The 23,764-nt window shown below is 32.2% G+C and overlaps 4 protein-coding genes across 22 annotated transcripts; 3 read left to right on the plus strand and 1 right to left on the minus strand.

Annotated features, from left to right (window-relative positions):
- Nucleotides 1–744: 744 nt before the first annotated feature.
- LOC117218440 (E3 ubiquitin-protein ligase MARCHF5) lies at nt 745–4,013 on the plus strand. Of its 11 annotated transcripts, none has more exons than XM_076520980.1 (8): nt 746–1,022; nt 1,263–1,412; nt 1,645–1,743; nt 2,154–2,307; nt 2,401–2,609; nt 2,698–3,016; nt 3,094–3,259; nt 3,334–4,013. In XM_076520980.1, exons 3-8 carry the CDS (start codon nt 1,686–1,688, stop codon nt 3,490–3,492), a joined length of 1,065 nt encoding a protein of 354 aa, XP_076377095.1. In that variant the 5' UTR covers nt 746–1,022; nt 1,263–1,412; nt 1,645–1,685; the 3' UTR covers nt 3,493–4,013. The 11 variants fall into 11 exon arrangements, with proteins under 11 accessions (XP_033322703.2, XP_033322702.2, XP_076377095.1 ...); XM_076520979.1 differs by having other exon boundaries at nt 747–1,022; nt 1,645–1,863; XM_033466808.2 differs by lacking the exon at nt 746–1,022 and adding an exon at nt 1,049–1,200 and having other exon boundaries at nt 1,645–1,863.
- Nucleotides 4,014–4,628: 615 nt separating this feature from the next.
- Nucleotides 4,629–6,592, minus strand: LOC117218416 (2-aminoethanethiol dioxygenase). Of its 9 annotated transcripts, none has more exons than XM_076520987.1 (4): nt 6,480–6,592; nt 6,244–6,312; nt 5,707–6,061; nt 4,629–5,611 (listed from the first exon to the last, which is right to left on the minus strand). In XM_076520987.1, exons 3-4 carry the CDS (start codon nt 6,010–6,012, stop codon nt 5,219–5,221), a joined length of 699 nt encoding a protein of 232 aa, XP_076377102.1. In that variant the 5' UTR covers nt 6,013–6,061; nt 6,244–6,312; nt 6,480–6,592; the 3' UTR covers nt 4,629–5,218. The 9 variants fall into 9 exon arrangements, with proteins under 9 accessions (XP_076377102.1, XP_076377103.1, XP_033322656.1 ...); XM_076520988.1 differs by having other exon boundaries at nt 5,707–6,043; nt 6,217–6,312; XM_033466765.2 differs by having other exon boundaries at nt 5,707–6,043; nt 6,480–6,591.
- Nucleotides 6,593–7,949: 1,357 nt separating this feature from the next.
- Nucleotides 7,950–12,029, plus strand: LOC117218396 (uncharacterized protein C2orf42). Its single transcript, XM_033466729.2, has 7 exons — nt 7,950–8,342; nt 8,780–9,168; nt 9,259–9,582; nt 9,664–9,883; nt 9,946–10,151; nt 10,228–11,146; nt 11,235–12,029. Exons 2-7 carry the CDS (start codon nt 8,782–8,784, stop codon nt 11,393–11,395), a joined length of 2,217 nt encoding a protein of 738 aa, XP_033322620.2. The 5' UTR covers nt 7,950–8,342; nt 8,780–8,781; the 3' UTR covers nt 11,396–12,029.
- A 561-nt stretch (nt 12,030–12,590) lies between these two features.
- On the plus strand, nt 12,591–15,159 carry bic (bicaudal). The gene is made up of 4 exons (XM_033466714.2): nt 12,591–12,847; nt 13,395–13,766; nt 14,031–14,161; nt 14,245–15,159. The coding sequence occupies exons 1-3, from the start codon at nt 12,770–12,772 to the stop codon at nt 14,115–14,117; spliced, it is 537 nt and encodes a 178-aa protein (XP_033322605.1). The 5' UTR covers nt 12,591–12,769; the 3' UTR covers nt 14,118–14,161; nt 14,245–15,159.
- Nucleotides 15,160–23,764: the final 8,605 nt, after the last annotated feature.

The raw sequence follows: 23,764 nt of genomic DNA on the forward strand, positions 1-23,764 counted from the left end.
GTTATCATGGGATTACAGCGGCATATTATAGCATATAAAGTGGTGTCCTCTACAGCTCCGTTACAGAAATTAAATCATTTGATATTGACTTGCATACATAATTTATTTATGGTTAAATTTTATATATTTCATATTTGTTACTACTGAATTTTCGTTATACATTACTTTTGTTACAAAAAAATATTAGCTTAGATATTGTCCAAAATCATTAAACACATCTTTCTTTTACTCCTGTCTTTCTTGATTTGCCATTAGGATATTATTCCGTGTGCCAAAGTGTTAATTGTATGTACATATTGAATTGATCACACATAATTCGTTCTTCAGGTCCACGTGTTATGTGATTAGATATACGTAATGTGATTAGATATTAGTAAAAATAATTTTGTTCATCTCAATATACAGTGATCGTCAAAAATAATGGAAGTTATTTTATCTTTGCTCTTATTGGTTGACAACTTGTTGCTGGTTCACGATTGATTGCATTACTAGATGGTAGGGATAGAAGTGCGACACTTTGGAAACAGATATTAATGTGACACTATGGAAGGATACTACACATAAATACTTATATACATATGCACATAAGTGCCACACTTGCGTACGTACACATGATGTATGTGTGTATATATATATATATATAGCAGCTATAGAGGTAGTAGGTAGGCAATCAGAAAGATTCAACACATTAAAAAGGATTCACAAACTGGTGTGAAGTTTGGCAATTAATTTCAGAAGCGAATTTTCGGTTTAAAATATTGGCAGTATGAACAGCAATTCACATAACTTTTAGTCGTTACACTAAATTAGTAGAAAAACGAATGAATCTATTTGTAATTTAAACTTTTCAAAGAAAAATTTTTCCAGAATTGTAAAATATTAATAAAGGTTACTATGTAAATGAATCTTTTTTATTGTCATGTAATTATTTCTCGTTGTGTTTTGAAACGATGTCAATGATTTCGTCACTTCGTCTTCGTCGCAAATGTGCAACAGTGAATTACATATGAATGTTACTTCAGGTATAAATTAATGTTTTTTTGTTTTTATTTCGATAGTATAGTTGTATTGTCATTATCTTATAGTGTCCTTAACATTGTTTAAGTACTGAGTTCAAAGTAACACATATTTAATTAGAGAATATTTGTATCATTGAGGAATCATTTCATGTAGTTTATAATGACACATGTTAACCAGTAGGTAAGCAACCTTTTAACCACGTAACGCTGGTTAAAAATGTGGTTCTGCATTTATTATTTCAGTGTCGTGCCTTGATGTGACAAGATCAGTTGATTCATGAGACAGAAATATCATTTAAACATACTCTTTTGGTCTAACATCAAAATTTATTTTTGTGATTTTGCAATAGGAAATAACAATGTATTTAATTGTGATTTAAAAAATGTAGAAAGGTAAATAATCTTTAAATTAAAAAGATTGTGGTATATAATAAAACATTATAGTGTATGTGCACAACATTAAGAAATGTTCTTGATTTTTAATGCAAGTAGCTGGTATAACCATTGACAGTCAAGTTGACACATATATGTAATTTTGTACTTGCTCTTTCTATTTTACACAGTGTTTTGTAAAAAAGTGCATAATAGTATTGTGGCATATGTTTCATAACATCTGTTTTTACAGGTGTAAAATGATAACGAAGTATTGAAAACCTCATAGATACAATGTCAGACAACGATTTGTTTCAAATTTATGGGATTGATCGTCCTGGAAGAATAATAAGTATAAGATATTCTCGTATAACTGAGCCTAATATGCATAGTCTTCGAAATATAGGAGTAACTATAAGAAGGCATCTTTCTAATATGAGACAAGAAAGACAAGCTAACACATCAAATAATGGTAAAAATTGTCAATGTTTACGTTCTTGTTGATGGATTTGTTCGTAATCCATGGTAATGTAATCTGCATTTATAGTGTATATACTACACTATATAATGTGTGAAGTATAAATGCTTGTTATAGATACTTTTATTGGCTATTTTGAACAAAAATATCAATGATTAATATAAAAATATAACACTATAGTATTAAAAATACTAATATTTTAATTGTGTTTTTTGATAAAATAGAAATATTAATTTATTTAATAAAACTTTTAATTTAACAAAAACACAATTTATTGTCAATAGAAGTAACCAATGCTCAAGTTGAAGAGGTTGTGGCCAATGAAGAACCATTGCCTGAACTTGTGGAGACTGCACAATCAACGAGTGACGTAACTGATGGAGCATCTTCTCCTAGTCAACCAGAAGTTAGTTCACCGGCAGTAAATTCAGAAGATGAGTACGTATAGTGTTCTATATAAATTTTTTATTTAATATGAGACACTAAACTTAAATACATGTACATTGCACAAATAATTTTTATTCAATATAGCAGGAGATACTGTTGGGTGTGTTTTGCCACAGACGAAGATGACGCGACTGCATCATGGGTAAAACCATGTCATTGTCGTGGTACAACTAAATGGGTTCATCAGGGTTGTATACAAAGATGGGTAGATGAAAAACAGAAAGGACGTGCAGGCGCTAATGTAGCATGTCCGCAGTGCAACACAGAATATATTATTGTATATCCAAATATGGGTTTGTTATCATTTCTTAATTCTTTTATTTATTGTTTAATAATTTAATTAAAGTGGTATTTATAATATATGTGTCGAAAATATTCCAGGACCGTTGGTAGTAGTATTGGACAACATTGATGGTGTAATTTTCCGAATTTGTCCATACATAGCAGCTAGTATAGTTGTTGCATCTATGTATTGGACGGCTGTGACATATGGAGCAGTAACTGTAATGCAAGTAGTTGGGTATAAAGATGGTTTAGCAATGATGGAACAAGCTGATCCTTTAGTGTTATTAGTTGGTTTGCCAACGATTCCAATACTGCTAGTATTGGGTAAAATGCTAAGATGGGAAGATCAGGCTCTCAGCCTTTTCCGACGACACGCATGTAAGGTTCCTATTCTGAGGTATTTTTTACCCAATAGGTATGTACAAACATAAACATAAAGAGCTTCAATCCGTAATACATACATTAAGTTAATATATGTATTTATTATATCAGTTATTCTAGTGATGACAGAGCTCAGTTTGAAGATATGCCACCCATGAGTGATCCAATATCAGCAACACGTATTCTTTGTGGTGCGCTTTTACTACCCAGTATTGCCAGTATATGTGGCAAAATATTCTTCGAAAGTATACACTCCAACTTTCAAAGAACGTTGCTCGTATGTATTAAATATATATTTACAGTTAATAAAATTTCAATTAGTTAATAAAAATCTTGTATGGCTTTTTATAGGGTGGTATAGCATTTATAACAATAAAAGGCGCGTTCAAAATATATCATAAACAACAACAGTATGTGAGACAATGCCAACGTCGTATAATGGACTACACAGATGACAATATCGCATTATACAGAAGACAACAAAATTCCGATACTAATCAAACAAGTTAAATATAAAAGTCTGTATACTATTCTAAAAACGCTTCCTCAGATTTAGGGGAACTAAACTTCTTAGTGTACTTTTATCATAAAAACAAATGTCCAATGTATAACTTTTATGTAACAATGTAAGTTTATGGGTACTATGATCAGATTTAACAAATACGTAAGACATATATATATATAAGAATGGGAAATTGTCATTATATACATAATTCTAATTAGTAAATTATTATAATATATGTCTGGCATGAAACAATTAATTGTAAGAAATGTTATACCTTTTAAACGTGTTAGTAGGACAACAATAATGTCTGTTCAACCTTCCTTGAATAGTAAATAAGTATAAATTGATCTATGCTGATAATGATTTTTTAGTGCAATTCTATTTCTTTGTTGCTCCAAACTTAACTCTTTCGCTGCGACATTTTATGTAATTAAGGGTGTTTATGGTTAACAGCAAAAAGATTGATAACAGAAAATGTCGGAAGTATTGTTTACTATATTAAAACTTTAATTTATTAGTAAGGAAATTGTATGTTTTCTGAAATTTGGGGTGCCCATATATCCTTTGTGCCAAAAGATACCTAAACCTACGATATACTATTTTGCCAGGTATGAGGAAGACAGAACAAGTTTTGGATTATTAATTAATTAATAATCATTAATTAATTAATAATTAATAATTATTACGAATAAGTTTTGGAATAGATATCAAATTATATATTATATATCCAATAAAAATTGTATAAGGAGAGCATTATTTATGTAAGTGTTTTACTTGCTATAGATACAAAAGGAATTAGTAAAGATTATTTCAAATCAATAAACTGTCATTTGCGTAGTCATAGATAAATACAATATTACTGTGAATATCAATAAATTTACTTCAATTTGTTATCTACAATTAAAATTTGGAAAAATAATTCACTTAATGAAAAAAATTACTGTACAATATATAAAATCAGATACCAAAAAGGAAGTTTTTTAAAAAGAATTTTATAGTATACAAATATATTTATTCACATATTATTTCTTTAGTTATGTAAGTTTTGAACAAAGTAAGTACAACATTTATTTGAAAAATACTTTGCTTCATTATTTTTAAACATAAGTATTGTTGTTTTTCACAAGTACCACACAGATAGTTAAATTTAAAAAGATTATAATTTTTACATTATACAAAGAGACATACATATCTTACTATACATAAAACATCTACCTTTATACAAACAGAATTTTTGTTTCTATTCTATAACTAGCTTTAACTTGTTATCACGCTTTACACATCAATTATATGTACTATAATACATTCTTTGTTTTTTTTTCTTATTGTTAGTCACATGTGCCAAGGAAATAGTAAATTTAAAATTATGATTTATTCATAACATTTTTAATAACTGCCAAACCAATGAAAATACAAAGCAAAATGCATGTGATTTATAAAAAGAGAAAACAATTTTTGGAACGTTATAAAGTATTAGCAATAATAAATAAAACTGAATGCAATATTACAAAATACAATGTAACTGATATTGTATGAAACTTATGTTTTTCTTTTAACTTATAACAGGCTACTTATATTATAAATAAACAGTAAGAATATATATTTGATCAGGAATCAAATGATCATAAAAGCTTATGGTACACTTAAAATTATTCTTCAATTGTAAATTAATGCTGTAAAATGTACATTTCTTTAACAAATTGAACATAGAACGTGCTTTGATGTTTCACGTCACATTAAAGGTGGCCCTGTATATTTAAGACTTTCAGAATCAAAGTTTGGTGGTCCTTCAAATGCTAATAATTTGACTTCTTCGACAATATCTGGTAAATCCATGCATGACGTAGAACTAATAGTTTTGAAGTATGTGCATGGTCTTGGACCATTTCCAGAATCATCTTCATCATAAGGTGGACTAAGTATATCTAAGAATGCAGCAGGACCTTCGATGCATGAGATTTCATGCAAATTTTTATCCCGAGGTGTAAGAACACAAGCAGGTGAATTATTGTGTAAAGATATTGGTCGGTGTCTAAATGCATCTATTTCTTTATTTGATTTGATTATGTGATCATCATTTGTCTTCAAGGTATAACTGTTCACTTGAACTGCACCACTAATTACCTATACATACATTATAATTAAAAGCTACGTTAGCTTACTTAACATATGTTTATATACATTAGTATTTGAAGAAAAACTATATTTAATTTACATACCTTCAAGAAGCCATGCATTCCAGGATGATCATGCATAGGCATTGTGACTCCATGTTTCAATATAAAAATTGAAATAGTCAAATCTTTATTTTCAAATATATCAATAACACACATTGGTGCCGATTGTATTTGTATAAAATCAAGAACTTGTTTGTTTAAATTGACATCCTCGGCTGTAATTTTATTCATTAAATTCCACAATTTATCAAAATTCTTTTGGCAAAGTTTGAATCCGACATTTCTTCGTCCATCAAATGTTTTTAATGCTTGTTTCCATAAAATTTCGATTGCCGATGCCATGTTCATCAAGATTACACCACTATTCTTCTAAATTTACCTTGTAAAAACCACAGTGCTATGTAAATAATTTATTCGTCAAATACTTTTAAAAACTGATAACTAAAACGTAGTACACGAATATATTTTTAAAGAAATAACGCAACGTAACTTTGATTATTATAATATAGAATTTTTAGATTAACACGATAAATCGAAATTATTTGTAATTACAATTATATAAAGAGTTTTAATAAGTACCGTCAGATGATTATACACAAATATCATTCACATTCAATATTTTCCACAAAAACTTCATTGAACAAGTATCTAGAAATTAATAAAATTGTCAGATTTAGAGGTTAAACAAGATGTTAAACTTCGTTGTTGTTATGCATAATAATTTAAGAAGTTATATTACAATTTTTAAATAACAAAAAATGTTACTGATATCTATTCCAGTCTTTTATGTAGTTAATGTTGGTCCTTGCTGATACCTTGCACTTAATATGTACGTGACTACTCCATGCTAAATGATGCTAAACATGGCTGTGTGATTTGATATCAACACAAGTCATGATATGTATGTAAACATAAACAAAAACTTCTCTGTTTAAAAGTAATGTTACAATTTAACTTGTTATAAGTAAACGTTATATATTTTATGACAATATGTCTCTGTATTAGAAAAAATTTTTAAAGAAAAATACATAGATCTTATTATGTATTATTAAAATAAATAATTTACAAAATTCAACATACATATTGTTATAAATGCTCAACAGTGCGTATATGTCTATACAATATACATATATATGCTATTCAATAAACTATAAATGCTGTTCAATATTATACATTTATTTATGTACAATACTCATGTATGCATGCATGCATATGTACGTACGTATACATGTGTGTTGTACTTTTTATTTATACAAAAAAGGCCTCACCATAGTAAGCCAAGACGGGGACAACCGGCTTAGAAATATGAAACAGGTAGAGAAACTGCTTCTCCCCCGATTGGTTGACGCTTCACAGTTAAACAGTGCTGCCCTCACAGTCTTAAGCAAGGAGAGGAAGTGGCGAATGAGCAAGAGAGCATGACATCACGCAACACAAGCGAAACAAGTTACACCGACGACCAATGTAGCTTGTCTCACTTTACCATGCTTGCGCTCTCACTCTATTCGCGCATCTGTTTGCATGGCGCTCCATCTGAAACACATGGCGCGATATTCGCGCTTTTCGTCTCGTAGGATTCCCGACCACACAGTCCAGCGTATTTGCGAACGTCTTGAAACAGCAATCGTTTTTACAATTATTAAAATTTTCGAAAATCCGTAAGCTACATTTTATGTAATGATTTCTACTTTATGAATCTACAAAATTTTGTTAATTCAGCCATACAAGTACTTGTTAACTGGAACGGCTAGCAATCGATATTCTATTATACAAGAAGGAGTTTCGAAAGCAACGAATAATTTCTCAATTTTATACCATTTCATAAATTAGGAAGTATTATCTAAGATGTAACTTATGGGTTTTCGAAAATTTTAATAACTGTAGAAATGGTCGCCGTGTTAAAACGTTCGTAAATACGTTAGACTGTGTGGTCGAGAATTCTATTAGGCGAAAAGTATAAGTCAAATATCGCGCCGCGTATTTCAGATGGAGTGCCAAGGATACGGATGCGCGAAAAGAGTGAGACCGTAAATGCGGTAAAGTGAGACGGCTAGGTCCCTCGTCCGTGTAGCATTCACACATGGAGACCATTGGTTTCGTTCGGTCTCTCTCGATCATCTCCGTTCTCCTTCTAAAGCAACTGCGCAGACTTGGATGCGCATTAAAATGGTGGGGATATAAATGCTTACTACGGTGAAGCAGAATTGCTTACTATGATGAGGCCACTTTCCTACTTTCCTACCTATGTTGCCATGTTCTATGGCGCATTTGACTGTTTGCCTTGGTTCTAAAATAATTTATAATTTTTTTAGATTGTAATACTAAAAAGTGCAATGCATGATAATAATATAGATTAATAATATTATGAAAATGTTCCTAAATTACAGATCACATACGCATATGTATATAGCAGAGGTATTACATATGTATATGCATTACTTTTTTCAGTCTGAATGTATTGGTTCTGTGAATTTAGATTAATGTTTCAAGAAATAGGGTGCCCTCTGCCGCAAATGTCGGTAATTTAGTACTGTTGAGTGCTGTTGAGTACTGTTTAGTACTGAGATGAGCTTTATATGTATTTATTTACTACCCGAAGCAAACTTTCCTGGTGTATAATTTATTAGTGGAAAGTTTATCAATTTTTTCATATTATAATCACTGATTACTCTGCTAAGGTAAGAAAATTAGAAACATCCTAATACCCTTAACTCGTAAGTCACACAACATTTGTAAAAGGTATTATGTTAAACAATATTTAGATGTTTGCATTCGGTCTTACTAATACTTTAAGAATGTGAATAAATAAATTTTATCTAGTTTTGATTTTTGTTTCAATATTCTTTATTTATTTCTTGCTTTGGGACCTCATTTGCTTTTGTTTATAAATAGATGTCCTAAAGTAGACACAATTATAGTTCAGCAACTTATTCTAATGTTACTATGAAAGTGTTTTAAGTATTTTAATAACAGTTTTAAAAAATGAACAAGGTTATAGCATTTGTAAAAATATGATAGTAAAATAGAAGTTTATAACATGAAGTATAAATTATTTAGTTATAAATTAATTCATGACACTTTGAATATTAACGAACCAATGTCTAATTCTTAACAGCTATGTCCAATGAAGAGCGTTTAAAGAAGCTTTTATCAGATTTAGGTAAAGCTACATTGCGCGGAGTTCGTAAATGTCCAAAATGTGGCACCTATAATGGATCCCGTGGTTTATGCTGTAAAAATAAGTACTGTGATGCAGTATTTAAGGAACCTGGTGAAAAAAGAAAATTATCTACAGAAGCATGTAAGCTTATTACAGGCACAACTGCGCAGGTGTTTTCAGTTCGAGTGCGTGATAAAGGTCCTGACTATCGTGGATTTGTTCAACTTCCATTAATAAATGCAACCATTTCTAATGAAATGACAACACTTATTTCACAATCTACAGCATTATGTTTTGTTGATAGTTGTGAACGAAGTTTTGATACTAGTGTCCTTAAATGTCATGTAAGTTTTTTATATAACACAAATGTTTCATAATAAAATATGTTTCTAATTAGTTTTATATGAAAATAACAAAATGCAATTTTATTACAGGAAAAAAATTCATCTGATTTGCCTGTTTCTACATGTCAACATATACAGGCAGCTTTAAGATGTTATGCAGAAGCACAACCATTAACATTAAGGAATTCTATTTTGTCAACTTTAAATGTAAACAATGAAATGAAACAAGAAATATGGTTGCTGGCTACAGAAACATCAGGGCCGTTAGTGCAACGTGTTTCTAAAAATATCATGGCTGTAAAGTGTAAAGCTTCACCAAAACATCCATTGGGGTACCTTCATTTTTCTCTCTTTGTTACAAAATTGAAAGATAGAATTGAACATCGTTATTTTTGTTCTTGTTCTGCTTTTAAGGTAAGTAGAAGGAACAAGCAGAATTTGGTTACATTTTGAAGTACATACATGAATGTATATTAATGTATTAAAAAATAATAGGGTGTAACAAAGACCGTTGGAGAGAAAGTAGATTTGGGACAGTCTTCACAAAATAAACGTTGTGTACACTTTTATGCATGTATTTGTGCATTTGCTAGCGATGAAAAATTATCAGAAGAATTTAGTTATTATATAAATTTAGATCAGACTGACTTAAGTATACCAAAACCATTGACAACAATGTTGCAGAATAATGAACAAGAAAAAATAGTTGGCATTGGTAAGAAATTTATTAACTCTTGAATGTAATGTAATATGTTTTTGCAATGTCCAAAATTACAGATTATGATGGATTGTCTACTGATGACACAGACACGCATCTTCTAATATTTCGAGATGATACTTTAACAGTACAGAGTTTAGATGGAAATAGATTGGACTTAGATTCAATGAACTTGGATTCTACAATATTACCACATAGTATTGTTGAAAATATTGAAGTAGAATGTGATCGAACCTTATTGGAAGATAGTAATATGATATCACAGGTAAAAATGTTATATTAGAATAACTAGAATATTGTATAACAAGTAAAATTATAAAATTACTCTTTGTGTAACACAGGTACACAATTTAGAAGTAATTAATCAAAACAACATGCAACTTGGAGGAAGTACAGTCAAGATTCTGGAGAATCAGACAGCTATTGATTCTAAATATAATGTACTTAATAACAGCCAGTATATCTTAAATGATAATAACATAAAAATATTAAATACTGGAACTTTAAAAGTTCTCGACACAAATACGATTTTGGATGTAAATAATATGAAATTAATTGATACCAATACTGTTTCAAATACAACTGGTATGAAAGTATTAAACAAGAATGTATTAATACAATATGATAGTGGAAATATATCAAATACAGAGAGCAGTAATATACAGCAACCTATCTCAACGAAACGCAAGAGAGATGATAAAACTACAAGCACAAATACCACAAGTTTAAATAATCTGAATTCGATAGAACCGCGAAAAGCAAAAACAAAATTGCAAATTGTTAAAAAATATCAGAATCCTTGTGAGGATTTAGATGAAGCTAACATAAATTTACCTTTTATTAAATGGCTGGCGTCTATAACTGAAAGAATCAATCAGACAATGCACTTTCAATTTGATGGGAAACCTGATCCTCTAGTATTCCATGTACCACAAATATTTTTTGATTGTTTACGTGAAAGGATATCTTGTGGCGGTAAGAAGAAACGATTGCCAAATTCAACAACTGCATTCGTCAGAAAAGATGGGGTGCCGTTGGGTACATTTACGAAGTATACTTGGCACATAACTAATATTCTACATGTTAAAAGTATCTTCGAAACGCCACTTATACCCTTAGAAATAACAAGAAGTTTCGTACAAAATGCAGATGGTACATACGAGTTATATAAACGAGAGGAAACTGAAATAGATCGGTACAAAAAAACTAACAATAATGCATTAATTAAGCCATTAGAATTAAAAACGTATTTGAAAGTTGGTAAGAATTGCACACTTTTAATGAAATTAAGAAAAATTAACATATTTATTTATTTGTAGATACAATTAATTTATTATTTGACTTGCAGGAAATACTTCTCCAAATCAAGTTGAACCAACACCATTTTTGATAGAGTGGATACCGGATATATTACCAATATCAAAAATTGGTGAGCTTAGGATTAGATTTGAATTTGGTCATGTAAAAAACGAAACAAACCACAGATGGAGAAAAATAGCTTTATTATAAAGATATTAATGTATAAGTTTGTCTTTGTATTATCAAATTATTACTTTCCTATTATTAACAATTGTATAGAATATTTTGACAACATTTATTCTTTTTAAAAGAAAAAAGTAACAGTGAGTACGAACTAGATTTTCATTTGTTGCTCCTCATACTGAACATAACATATTTCTCATACCGAAGAATTCAGTACATACGTTGTAAAGGCAACAAAAGAGATATCTTAAATTCTAGAAGTGATTACATATTGCTTTTATTTGAAAACAATGTTGAATTGTTTTTGAAGAATTAAAGACTGACCTAATTTTATGGTATTTTCTTGTTTTCGTAAAAAAAATTAAAAAGAAAAAACGTTTTCTCTAAATATAAATATTGCCGCATTAAGACATAAATGTCTCCATTCATAAATAACATACGATCATACCCTTTTTTTTTAAATTAATTTATGGAATATGTATGTATCGAGAATTATGTTAATATTGTTGTATTAAATTAAATTATTGTATAAGGATGTGATATATTGTAAATATATATTTTAAATTGGATGTGATTATGTAAAATTGAAAACAAATTTATATTATACAATGAAAATTTATTTGTTTGACGAATCTTAAAATAAATTATATATCTGAAGAAATTATTGTCATTTTTTTGCAAATATTTTAGTCGTATGAATGATTGTATAGTTTAGTATTTTGATACATAAATCATGTATATTGTCAATTTATTTCGAGCAAGAAATTTTACAGTTATAATTAAAAATTCCAATTTTTCATCCGCGGCCTAATTTTGAGTAGATTTTATCAAAATAACCCGTGCTTATGATGTGTTATTTCTCGATTTGTTAAATTTTTTATATAGATATAGTTATTACGATTTTTTCACGTTTCGTAATTGTACGACAATGGTCGATTGAACTGAGAGTATATTTATGAAGTTTTTTGTCTAAAATCGTATATTGTAACATCGATGATATTCATAACCTCCATGTTCAGACGTACTATTGTATAAAATGAATAATTATTAAAAACGAGATTGTGTAAACGAAGCAAAACTTTTCGCATGAATTTTCGATTTGTCGAATGAACTAGGATTAATTTCGAGTCCCAATGATATTATTAATAATTGGTCGATGCAGTGTTTTGAGTTAAGTTTCAAGCGGAAGCGTTGCCCTTCCGGAAGCCGTCTCTGACGTAAAGAGCTAGAGAAGCGTACACTTCCATTTTCTCGACCCTCTCGGCGAACAGGGAACACGTGTTTACTCGCCGGTCGTGTTCAATTCATTTTATCGTATAAAACTTTGCGTCATATTTGTAATCCGCTCGAGCCTGGTAACCAAGTAATCGGAGCTTCTGATCCTCGCAGAGACAGGTTAACATGAATCCTGAAAAGTTGAAGAAGCTTCAAGCCCAAGTGCGAATCGGCGGTAAGGGAACACCCCGACGCAAGAAGAAGGTATGTAGATATATTTCGAATGAATAAGTAACATGAATATATTGAAGTCACATTAATTTCGTTGGACCATAAGTTTTCGAGTTCATAGAAATGCATGTTCCAAATGTCATTCGAATGACTCGTGATTTTCTTTATTTCCAATGACTACACCATAATTCTCGATCACCAATTACCATTCTTGTGTGACATCAAAATTTTGCCATCGTACCTTGTAAGACATCTTATTATTATGTTCGAAAATTAATTGTAAACGTTCCACGTTCGTGATACTGGTTTTGTGACTACTGTTTATCATTTATTACGTGTTACATTTATCTTGATGTAAGAGATTTGAGATTGTTGCTTTGATTTCAACTTTGTTAGCGAGTTTCATGTGAAATGTTTACAACTACCTCAGAGATTGGTGTCTTATATGTTTTAAGGAAGTCATACGTCAAAAAATACTAATTTATGGGAACAAAATTGTTTTATTAGGAAGTATTCTTTCTATATTTTGTACAGTAACATTTTTTATATTGTTGTTTAATTACATTCAATCTATTTTTAGGTTGTACATGCTACTACAGCTACAGACGATAAAAAGTTACAAAGTTGCTTGAAGAAGCTGTCTGTAAACACTGTCCCTGGTATCGAAGAGGTTAATATGATCAAGGATGATGGTACTGTCATCCATTTTAATAATCCAAAAGCTCAGGCAAGTTTGTCTGCCAACACATTTGCCATCACTGGTCATGGTGACAACAAACAGATAACTGACATGCTACCGGGAATAATAAGCCAGTTGGGACCTGAAGGTGTTACACAATTGAAACGATTAGCAAGTACAGTATCTGGCAGTACGGTTGGCAAAGCCACATTGGAGGAAGATGATGAGGTGCCTGATTTGGTGGAAAATTTCGATGAAGCTAGTAAAGAGGAGGTAATAATCTAATTCAGTTAACTATAATTGTTTCATACCTTGAGATCATCCATATCTATACGAGATCTTACTTGGATCTTATTTTTTACTCAATTTGTTTTTGTTATTGCTGATTATATGCTTATTGCTTTAAAAATGTTATCCTTTTAATATTAATGTGTTTAACATTGATATAAATATTGCCTTCATATCTTGCAAGAAAGTATTAGTAAAATTTGTGCAAAATTGTTTATAACTATCTAAAATTTCTTCAATTTTTTTAAGGTGGCTACCAAAAAGGAAGCGGATGAAAGTGACAAAGCGACCGGTGATAAAAAGGAGGTTGTTTTGAAAGAAATAGAACTAGAATAGAAATCCTTTAGCTTCTCCTGAAGCTTAAAGCATTCAGTACTAAGGTAACATGATAATACAAATCCATCCAGAATACATTAAGTCATGTAAAAAGTAAAAATAAATTATCTGATTTCTTTTTCCACAGCTATTTCATACAACTAATTGTTGTAATTGACAAGTTGAGAAATACAAGTTGCAAAAGCAACGCGTAAGCGAAGTATCACACCACTATACATACGTTATAAATATTTGTCATACCCTATGATAATACTATATGAGTAACAGTTATCAAGAAAATAAAAACAGCTGTTACAGAAATCAAAAGTTTCTATGAACAATGGTCTTTTCTTTGTTGCATTTGCGAATAGACTTTGCTCCGAGTCAGTTGAAAAAATGATTTTACATTTCCCAAATATTGAGAGATTCTGTGACCGTTTTGAGATCCATGATCGAGACTGTTGATTAATCATGTACAAAGTCTGGTGTTTGAATTTTAGACATTTAATTCGACTTTCTTCACATGAAATGCGATGTGAAATTGCAATTTTTATCCTGATCTTATTCATAGTTATGTACTTCTTACTATCACGTTGTGTTCGCATGTGTTCTTATTTTAATGGTAACAAACTTAAACAAATTTATAGGAGTATTGATTAACAAATGAAATCAATTTCCCGGCAAACGATAACAGTAATCTTCCACCTATTCGCAGCGATGTTACATAGGCGGAAAAAAAATTTATATAGAGTATAGAAAGAGTAAAAAAAATGTGCGAAATATTGAGGCACCTCTATTTTAATTGATGGAATTAATAGAAACTACAAAGTAAGAATAGCTTTTCGCTGCAGCTTTCCAGTACGGAAAATGAGGTGTAATATTTGTAATGTAATCTATGGAATAAATTCATTTGCTGGAAATACGGTTTTCTACTTAAAATTTCATGTTCTTTCTGGATACACAATTTAGTCGTAATTTGTCGATATTTATATTTTCATCATAGAATAGATCTGTAATAACAGTGTAATTATGGAAATATACTAATAAGAGCTATCCTGTATAATAGTATTAGTTTCTCAGCATTTTCCGTTCATAATTTGTATTTCATGTGACCATGATTACATTCGTTTATCCTTCGTTTAGTTATTATTTCTTTCTTTTCTTCAATTAGCAATATTTTCTCATAGACAAAAAGAATCGCACATTTAAATGGATTTAATAGATATGTTAGTTGTTATTAAGTATTAATGAATACTTAAATCATAAAACGAGTTTAATTCCATATATCACACAAAATGTTTATGTCCAGCAGAATACAACAAATTTTTGTCTGAGTTATTATTTTTCTGGTTAATCTTTATTCCTACTTATTGTTATGTAAAATTATGCTGTACTATGATATCTAAATATATGATAACAATTGCAAGGCAACCGTACACTAATTGATCTGACACAGTGAGGCCTTTATCCACTTGAACCATTTAAGCGTTAGGTAGACTAAGACCTCATCAACTTTAGACAACGAATAACTGGTGTTCTCTATTTTCTGATAGTAAAGTAAATATTCGCATTCAACCAATAGGTGATATAAGTGGAACAAAATTCTGGAAACACAACTGAAATTTGTATATTTTTGAAATGAAAACGTACCTTATTTATATCTAAGTTTTGTTCACAACAAAATGTAACATTTAAGTATGGATAAGCTCAGTTATATAAGCCTAGCGTTTATATAATCGTCGATTATTTTTCGCACTCGAAAATTCTGTATTGCAATCTCTGACGATTGCAACACTTGCGCCAACCATGCGGTATTGTTCGACGTTCAAAAGCATCATTAACGCGGTCTCATTAACGAACGTTCTTCTTTCTGAAGCTTTACGAAGTTTACATCTCGTCGAAGAAAAACTTCTGTCGTTTTTCCACGGCTTACCGCGCATTTTCGCCGCGAACTTTTTCGTTTTACTTATTCCGTCCGCTCTGTTTGCCAATGGAACGAACTGCAGCCAGATAAGAATAAGGTGAAGGCGTCGGTGACGGGTGCTTCGTCTTCCTTGATTATTCGTTTAGTTTACTTTATCCCGACTGCGTTCCGGGCGTTTCTTTCCTTGCACAGTGTGGCATCGTTTGCAAAACTCGTTTCTTGCTCGACGCATTGTTCTCCGTCTAAAAGAATTTATCTTTATCTTTACTGGAACATGTAACTAAGGATTTATATAATGCATAATTTCTCTGATAAATTCGAAGTGAATCACTCCGATTGTTTGACACTTTCAGTGCTAATAGTGGGATCTCATAACATGCTGATAACATTTTATGATCATCGAGTAGCTTAAGATAGTATTTTGAATGTTCTGAAACGAAAAATAATGCAGTATAATTTATCACTGTATTGTGCATATTTGTGCATTTATGGTATGTGCATAAAATATGAGGGAATGTTTGTATCAATCAAAATTAATGGAACTTTTAGAAATAGTATATTTAAACACAGTCTATGGAAATAGGAATTTACGTAAAGATCCAAAAACTAAAAAATTTTAGGTCGAGTAATAAATAATTTCAGTACATCACTTTTATTTAACGATGAAATAAACGTTACGATAAGCGTTACCATAATTTGTTTCTAGATATGTATGTACAATTCAATTCTTTATTGTTTTATTTAATCAGACGGTACGGTCGGAGACAATTCGTGGCAGGAGAAAAATTACTATATGTAGAAGATAGCGAATGTCGCTGGAAAACAATATAAGCTGACAGAGACATCGCATTTTCTCCTTTGTTTCGCATGTGCACAGGCACTAGTGCGAGACATGGTCGAGTGGATAGTTGGGAGACGTGTACCTTCAACGTGCATAAATTTTCAAAAAGTTTGTTTCACGAACGTTCCCTGGCACGTAGACGCAGGGCAGAACTCTGCTACTTGATGGTTAGTCGTGCCGGGAAATGATACGTGAGTGTATACCATTTCCATTAAGCGTTAGAAATTTACAACAATTAGCTCTGCGGAGTTTTGGACGGGGCACTTTTCCACTGAATTTTCGTGGGAAGTCTCAAAATTCTCGTGCAATTTTAAGCGCACAGAAATACGAAAGTGCAAAGTACAGAAATAAATTCGCCTTCAGTATCGACAATTTTCGTTTAAAATATCAAGAATTTCTGAAGGGTGTAAAGAAATTGCTCATCTCAGGGTTTGCACCCAAAATCTAGGGGGTCAATTGTAATGTGTTATCACATTAAACTGCGGATTTTATGCATTTATGACAAAAATGAGTATTCGTAATGTCAAACAGTAGAAAGATTAAAAACATTTAATAACGTCGATATACTAAAATTATTAAGGAAAGAATGCAACTTTGAAGTTACTCATATTTGTTGCAACAGATGCAGATAATTTGTATTTTACATAAAGATCGGCTGTCTCGTTATCATTCAAATAACTTAGTATTTTATTTACACAAGAATCAAATTTTAAGAAAAAATTCAAATTCTTTGGGATCTACGAAGTAGAAGAAAATTAAAAAAGTAGTAGACTGAGGATTTTCTGCGTTAATGAAGTAGATGATAAAGAGAAAAGAATTAAGAAAAAAAAAGAATTAATGAATTATTTGTAATGATTCCAGCTCATTGAAATCATTAAGAAGATTTTTCTTTTGTATAAAAATCCACTGCGATAAGTCTTGTCTTTTCAGTTTCTGTTTCATTGAATAAACAGCTTCGGTTTTGTAGGATATTTACAACCGCAGATTCGAGGCTAAAGCAAAACGTACAAAATTGATTGGAATTATAATTGCAAGCCCAACAATCGGGCATGCGACGGACTAGGTGTTTACAACTAACCAGACCTCAACAGTCGATCAAAACGTTTGAATCATAGCCGCAATTTGTCGCTTGCAGTTACCCGCAATGTTGCGTTTGCCCACGGAATACCTCGAGAACCTTTTTGATGTATTATGGTCCCGCGTGTATGGCACCGTTGTTCCATTTTACTTGCCTTGTTGCAATTCACGAGAATGATGAACATTCAGCTTTGATTGTCGAATTACACAAGAACTGATGTAATTCGTGCAACGTTTCTAGTGAGTGATTGTTTTAGAGATGGATTGTTCGCACTATGCTGGAGTTGCGATTGCGAAGAAAATTCTTTTCTTATCAAGGAATTTTTATTATACCGATTCTAGAGGATTGGTTATAATTAGAATTATTTTTAATTTTATTTATCAGTTTCATATTCTTTATAAAATACTGCTTCTAGACATTTCGACAATTGAAATTAATTGTCAGAAACTAGATGGTTAAATACTAATAGGTCACACTCTGGGTCTACACGGACCCGAGTCCCGCCGTCTGAGAGTTTCCACAAAACCGCTACAATTATTTTGTCCATTAAAAAGTTAATGATCTGATATATGTACACTGCAGATTTTGAAAATTTGTGAAACAAATGTTTGTTTCCTATATTTATAAAATCAATGAATCAACAACGAGAGTAAACAAGAGAACGAAGTTCTATAAAAATTGGTTTCTTATTTGAGAGTCATCGTGCACTGTAAACGCAGTCTAATAATATGTTATCTGTGTCAGGTATTACGGAAGCGACAGACAACGGAAAATTACGCGAATGAATAAGTATTACAATGGAGGCAGATAGATGGATAATGAGAGTGGGGCAAAAGGAGGGTCGGTCAAGAACAGAGATTAGTGTTTTGCCGATGATGACCGAGAACAGGTCACACATCGAGCACCAGAATCCACATCTGGGATGACAATAGAAGATTAATTTCAATTGTTTGTCTAAACAATCGTTTAGACAAATCTTTTCAGTGCAGACTCGAGAAAAGTTAAAACCACTTATCTTGCGTTGCACTGTAAATTAAACTATCAGATCGATCCGATCGATAGCTGAATAATTTGAATCGAATTACAGATGCGAAACTTCGATAACAAAATTTCGTGATATATTGTACCTTAATCGTCAATGGATTTAGCTATTGATAAATTTGATTGTGTGCTTGTAGAAACAAACTCATGGACGTGACGCACTTTTTCTAGAAAAAATTACTGTTTTTCGTAAATCTGCTAATAAATAATTTATCAGAGAACATTGGTTTTTCCCACGTTCTTTCTAAAAAGTCTCTGAAAGAGGATCTTCCAAGGATACAGGTACAATAAGAGCGGTGCCTTAAACATATTTCAAACAAGAAAAATGATCGTTTATGTTGCTCCTTGTCGACAAATATACTAATAAAAGATCTAGTAGAAAGTATTGGTTACACGGTTCAAAGTTTCATCTAAAAAGCAATGTCCCGCGCGATAAATAATTTTTTAACAGGCAATACATCGAATTTTGTATACCCAGAATCTCTTCGAAAGTTAGGTTTTCCATCCAGGATCCTGTTGATAGACTGCCGGAAGGTGCGCGATTCGAAAGCGTTAAAAAATATTTGCGGGGACAGGGTAATGGAAAGCCACAGGTTGTTCAGTCATTACGATATTTATTTTAGAATATTCGTAGACCCTCACATCGACCGGTTCTACACGGCAGGTGCAACGTGAGCACGAGGTCATACATAAAAAGTTTCTGCTTGTTTGTATGTACAGAGAATAATCACGATTGCGCTTCGAGAGTTACATTCGCGTTAAGAACGCTTGGCCGTCGCCGCTACCGGCCGAAATAATCGGTTTAATTTGTTTAACTCCTTTTGTTCTGTTTCTCGTCACGCGAGGTACCATTTGATGCCTGTGTCCTCTGCCCACCCGCGCACGAACCTGTCGGCGAACATCGGAAAAACTGAAACCGCGTCTCGACGTGCTCACTTCGACGCCAACGTAATGAAGTTATCGATATAGTATCAAAAATACACATTGACAAAATTATACCTTTGTGCTTTTTTTTCCTATTGTGTCTCGTTCGTACAGAGAGAACCTCGTTCGAACCTCGGGCAGAACTTCCGGATTCCCTTCTCGCCGCTCCGATTTGAATTGCATATCAGGAAGCACGCTTTATTGTTTTTGAAACGAGTCTTGTATTGTTCGTCGCTCGATTGTCTTCCGTGTGTTCAACAGGTAAATCGACCATTGAGAGCAATGCATGTTTCGGCTTACTTGGAACAGTAATTTTGGTAACCGGTAGGAAAGTAATGTCGGCTTTCCACGAAAATGTTGAGTGATCTGTTACGTGTTTTTTAGTATTTGATAGAAGCGACTGCGTTCGGATTGGACGAACGTACGAGATCGGTCGGTGAAAGTTGATCTATTGCGACGAGTTTCTTCGCTGACATTATTTAACTACTACAGATTTAGATTGTTGGTAGTATTGGAAAGATTCGTTACAGATGTTGCGACCAATTCTCGCAAAATGTTGGTCTACGAAAGGATAAGAATATTGTTTTCTAAAAATAGAAAGTTAATATTATCGTAAACTATTTCGTTAAAAAAATATTATCCGAAGGTTTTTCGATCAAAAATATAATTTCTAAATCCGTGATTCCTTGGAAAAGCAATATGTAGAACGACTCCAATCATGCGATTCGTAACTGTTAGTTAAAAACTATTCTTAGACGCCTATATTATTTGATATACTAAAAGTTATGTTTACGAGTTCTCGAGCCGTCGCTCAAGTTCCAAAACTGAATCACCGAATTTGATGGAACAGTTCAGCACGCGAGTTCTTCTGAATACACAAATTTTGGTATCTTCTCGCATCGGTGACAGCTACAGCTCGTCTTATTTCCGTTTAATCATCCGTAAATTTTGCCCGATTTTGCGAACGATGCAGTAATGTAAAAAAATACAATGCAAATGTCCATGAAATGATCAGACACTGTAACGTTGATTTTATTATTCGGCAGATCTTCACCCTTGCGTACGAAAGCAGAGATTTATGTCCGACTCCTAAGTAGACATGTCCTAAATTAAACGCGTTATCTTCTAATGTTACTCTCTAGAACATCATTAGCTATGACGACATCGATGACGCACGTGTGTCGCATGCACAGCATACGAATTCTTATTGTTAGAAGAAAGCTCAGGCGAAGTGTAAATTAATCATTTTCGAGCGCATAATTGCTTTAAGACATTGCTAGAAGACATTTCACCGCAGTCTATTCGTATTTAAAATCGTTTCGGTTTTCATAAAGAAATTATCCAATTATCCGACTTCTTGTTAAAGAATTCCAATAAACGGGAGTTTATTTAAACACTTACTTTTTATCGCGTTTCGCAATATTTTTTCAAACGGTATATCTACTCTACACCAGTAGTTTGGAAAATAATTTTGTTACTCGAAAGGAAACGGTAAAACATCGTCTGATATTTTTTGAATTCGAGACAGGAAACGCTTTTAAGTGTTACCTTATTTTATTGCTGTCCAGATGATTAATTACTTTATTAAATATACTTTCCGTGAATAAATTAGCCATCGTAGGTGCTTCGAACTCTTCGATAGGTGTGCGGCGGAATCCATTTTGTTTCTTCGCGGAAGAGGTGCCCGCGAATGGATTTCTTTTGTATTTATCGTCAGATATCGTCAGCACTACTGAAGTCGAGTACTTTATCTAACTTCCTAAGTACACCTATTGTTCGTACGTTAAAAATTACAGCGAATTCTTCGAGATTTCAAGGAACAAATGTACACGCAATCGTTCGGGACTTCGACGAGCACGCTCGCGGATGTTCCACATGGAACCGTCCGTTCGCATGCCTATTTAAATATATTTATATATTTATATATATATATATACTCGAGTATACATTTAACACAACGATCTCCAATCGTACATGCTTGGTTTAGCGTTTAACTTGCTTAACGTTCTAAATTCTCTTTTATTTATTCTTTGAGCCTCTTCGAAATCTCCACGCATCGGCGAGATTCTTCCCTCGTCTCATTCAGAAGAATCACACAAGAATTGTTCGTAAACACTTTAACGTACTTTTGATTTGTGTCACATACAAACAGCTCGCGTTAGAAACGTCTAGGATTGTCTAGCTAGTGATACGTCTTCCTTCCCTGGTTCGAAACGGTACGGCTTCGCTATGAGATTGTACGGTCGGGCGCCATTGTTGTGGTCTCAGAGATGCAAACGCTATGTCAGGGCGGAGACTGGATCATTTTTGTCTCTTAAATGTTAAGTAACGTTCTTCCAAATAATAAAGCATCTCTCACGGAAATATTCAGCTTTTTCGATGACGTTCTTGCGTTAGATTTGAGAATTCCTTCAAGGTTTAGCGTACACTTTGCAGAAAATGGTAAAAATTGTATAAATTTAAGGATTTTGAAAGATAGAGTCTTGTTTAGCTTTAAGTACATACACAAAGAGGATTTTTAAAAGAGCGATATCTTAATTTATATTTTTATCGAATTGCAATACCAGAAGTAGCATGATCATATTAGTATGTGGGTTCAAATAGAAATCGAAAATTCATAAGAATTATTAAAACGAAGAATTGCTTCAGATATAATCACCAATAACCGATAATCAATTGAGAAAATAATATCAATATGACTCGACGACCAAGAAATATAAGTTAATTTCGTAGTGTTTATAATGATTCGATCATCAGCTGCATAGCAAAACAATCACATCGGCAGAGTTACACCAACAGATATTAAACAAAAAATTGCATAGTTTTATGGCAGCCCAGATGGTCCATTAATTATTTATATTTGTAAGAAAATTCGACAGTCTCAGCCCCGAATTTAACCCTTCGTTTCATACAATGATAAACACCGCTGCACCTTTAATTACGCTTTGTCATTTTTCCGAATCGCCGTCCGTTTGGACAGTCTCGAGGCTTAAGATTGAAACGTCGATAGGAACGGGTGTAAATTAAAGAAATTTTGAGCGGAACCGAGCTAATTTGGCGCGAACGGGAACGGGCGGGATTGGGGAAGGTCCAAATGAAAGAATATAGGAAACCTTGCTAATCCAGAATAATCAAGGGATAGAACAAAAGGCGTCCGAACGAAGAAATCTTAAAGTGGAATGAAATCTTTGCTAATTCGAAAGCATGCGATTGTTCGAACGGAGCAACCAGCTTTCAGAAATGCAATATTCCAGCTAAGTAATTAAGAATAGAGCTGAATGCAAAGGTCTTAATTACGTGAATAGCGAAGTGTGTCGGGGTCTCGTTGCTATGCATTACTTAACAGCGTGGGGGAGAGAAAACAACAATTATGCAATCTGATTAACGCCGGTGAAGTCGAATCTTACGGAAATAACGCTTTAGAAATTTTGGAGTTACCTTTAAGTGAATGATTATTGTGTGATAGCCAATTTCTGTGCCTTTAGTTTGCTTCCTAGCATGATTAACTTTATTATTTATTTATTTACTAACTTAATTATTTATTTGTGAAAATTAAATATGTAAAATTCGCGAAATTTTTGGCAAAGCTTATGAGATATAACTTATCATGATATTAGATTTTTGTATAGAAAATAAAATTTAATAAAGTATATTAAATATTATATTAAATTTGTATTGTGCACAGTAACTGAAGCATATTTTTATAGATCATAGGCACTCAGTAACCGGCTTTTCCAGTAACTTTTCTTTCTCCTAATATTCAAGGGAGATTTGATATACGCTTCATGGGAAAATTTATATCGATAAAAGGAACTTTGAAATTTAGCTTCAAGTTCTTAAGAAATGTCACTTACAGTGCT

Source organism: Megalopta genalis, chromosome 4 (genome assembly GCF_051020955.1).
Source record: "Megalopta genalis isolate 19385.01 chromosome 4, iyMegGena1_principal, whole genome shotgun sequence".
NCBI lineage: Eukaryota > Metazoa > Arthropoda > Insecta > Hymenoptera > Halictidae > Megalopta > Megalopta genalis.

Excerpts from the sequence above, each read along its gene's own strand:
- LOC117218440 (XM_076520979.1), top strand. The coding sequence starts at position 1,686 with ATGTCAGACAACGATTTGTTTCAAATTTATGGGATTGATCGTCCTGGA. Across the intron at positions 1,864-2,153 it reads AGCTAACACATCAAATAATG|AAGTAACCAATGCTCAAGTT; the intron begins GTAAAAATTGTC and ends TATTGTCAATAG. Across the intron at positions 2,610-2,697 it reads TATTGTATATCCAAATATGG|GACCGTTGGTAGTAGTATTG; the intron begins GTTTGTTATCAT and ends AAAATATTCCAG.
- LOC117218416 (XM_076520987.1), bottom strand. The coding sequence starts at position 6,012 with ATGAACATGGCATCGGCAATCGAAATTTTATGGAAACAAGCATTAAAA. Across the intron at positions 5,612-5,706 it reads GAATGCATGGCTTCTTGAAG|GTAATTAGTGGTGCAGTTCA; the intron begins GTATGTAAATTA and ends ATGTATGTATAG.
- LOC117218396 (XM_033466729.2), top strand. The coding sequence starts at position 8,782 with ATGTCCAATGAAGAGCGTTTAAAGAAGCTTTTATCAGATTTAGGTAAA. Across the intron at positions 9,169-9,258 it reads CTAGTGTCCTTAAATGTCAT|GAAAAAAATTCATCTGATTT; the intron begins GTAAGTTTTTTA and ends ATTTTATTACAG. Across the intron at positions 9,583-9,663 it reads GTTCTTGTTCTGCTTTTAAG|GGTGTAACAAAGACCGTTGG; the intron begins GTAAGTAGAAGG and ends AAAAAATAATAG.
- bic (XM_033466714.2), top strand. The coding sequence starts at position 12,770 with ATGAATCCTGAAAAGTTGAAGAAGCTTCAAGCCCAAGTGCGAATCGGC. Across the intron at positions 12,848-13,394 it reads CACCCCGACGCAAGAAGAAG|GTTGTACATGCTACTACAGC; the intron begins GTATGTAGATAT and ends ATCTATTTTTAG. Across the intron at positions 13,767-14,030 it reads ATGAAGCTAGTAAAGAGGAG|GTGGCTACCAAAAAGGAAGC; the intron begins GTAATAATCTAA and ends AATTTTTTTAAG.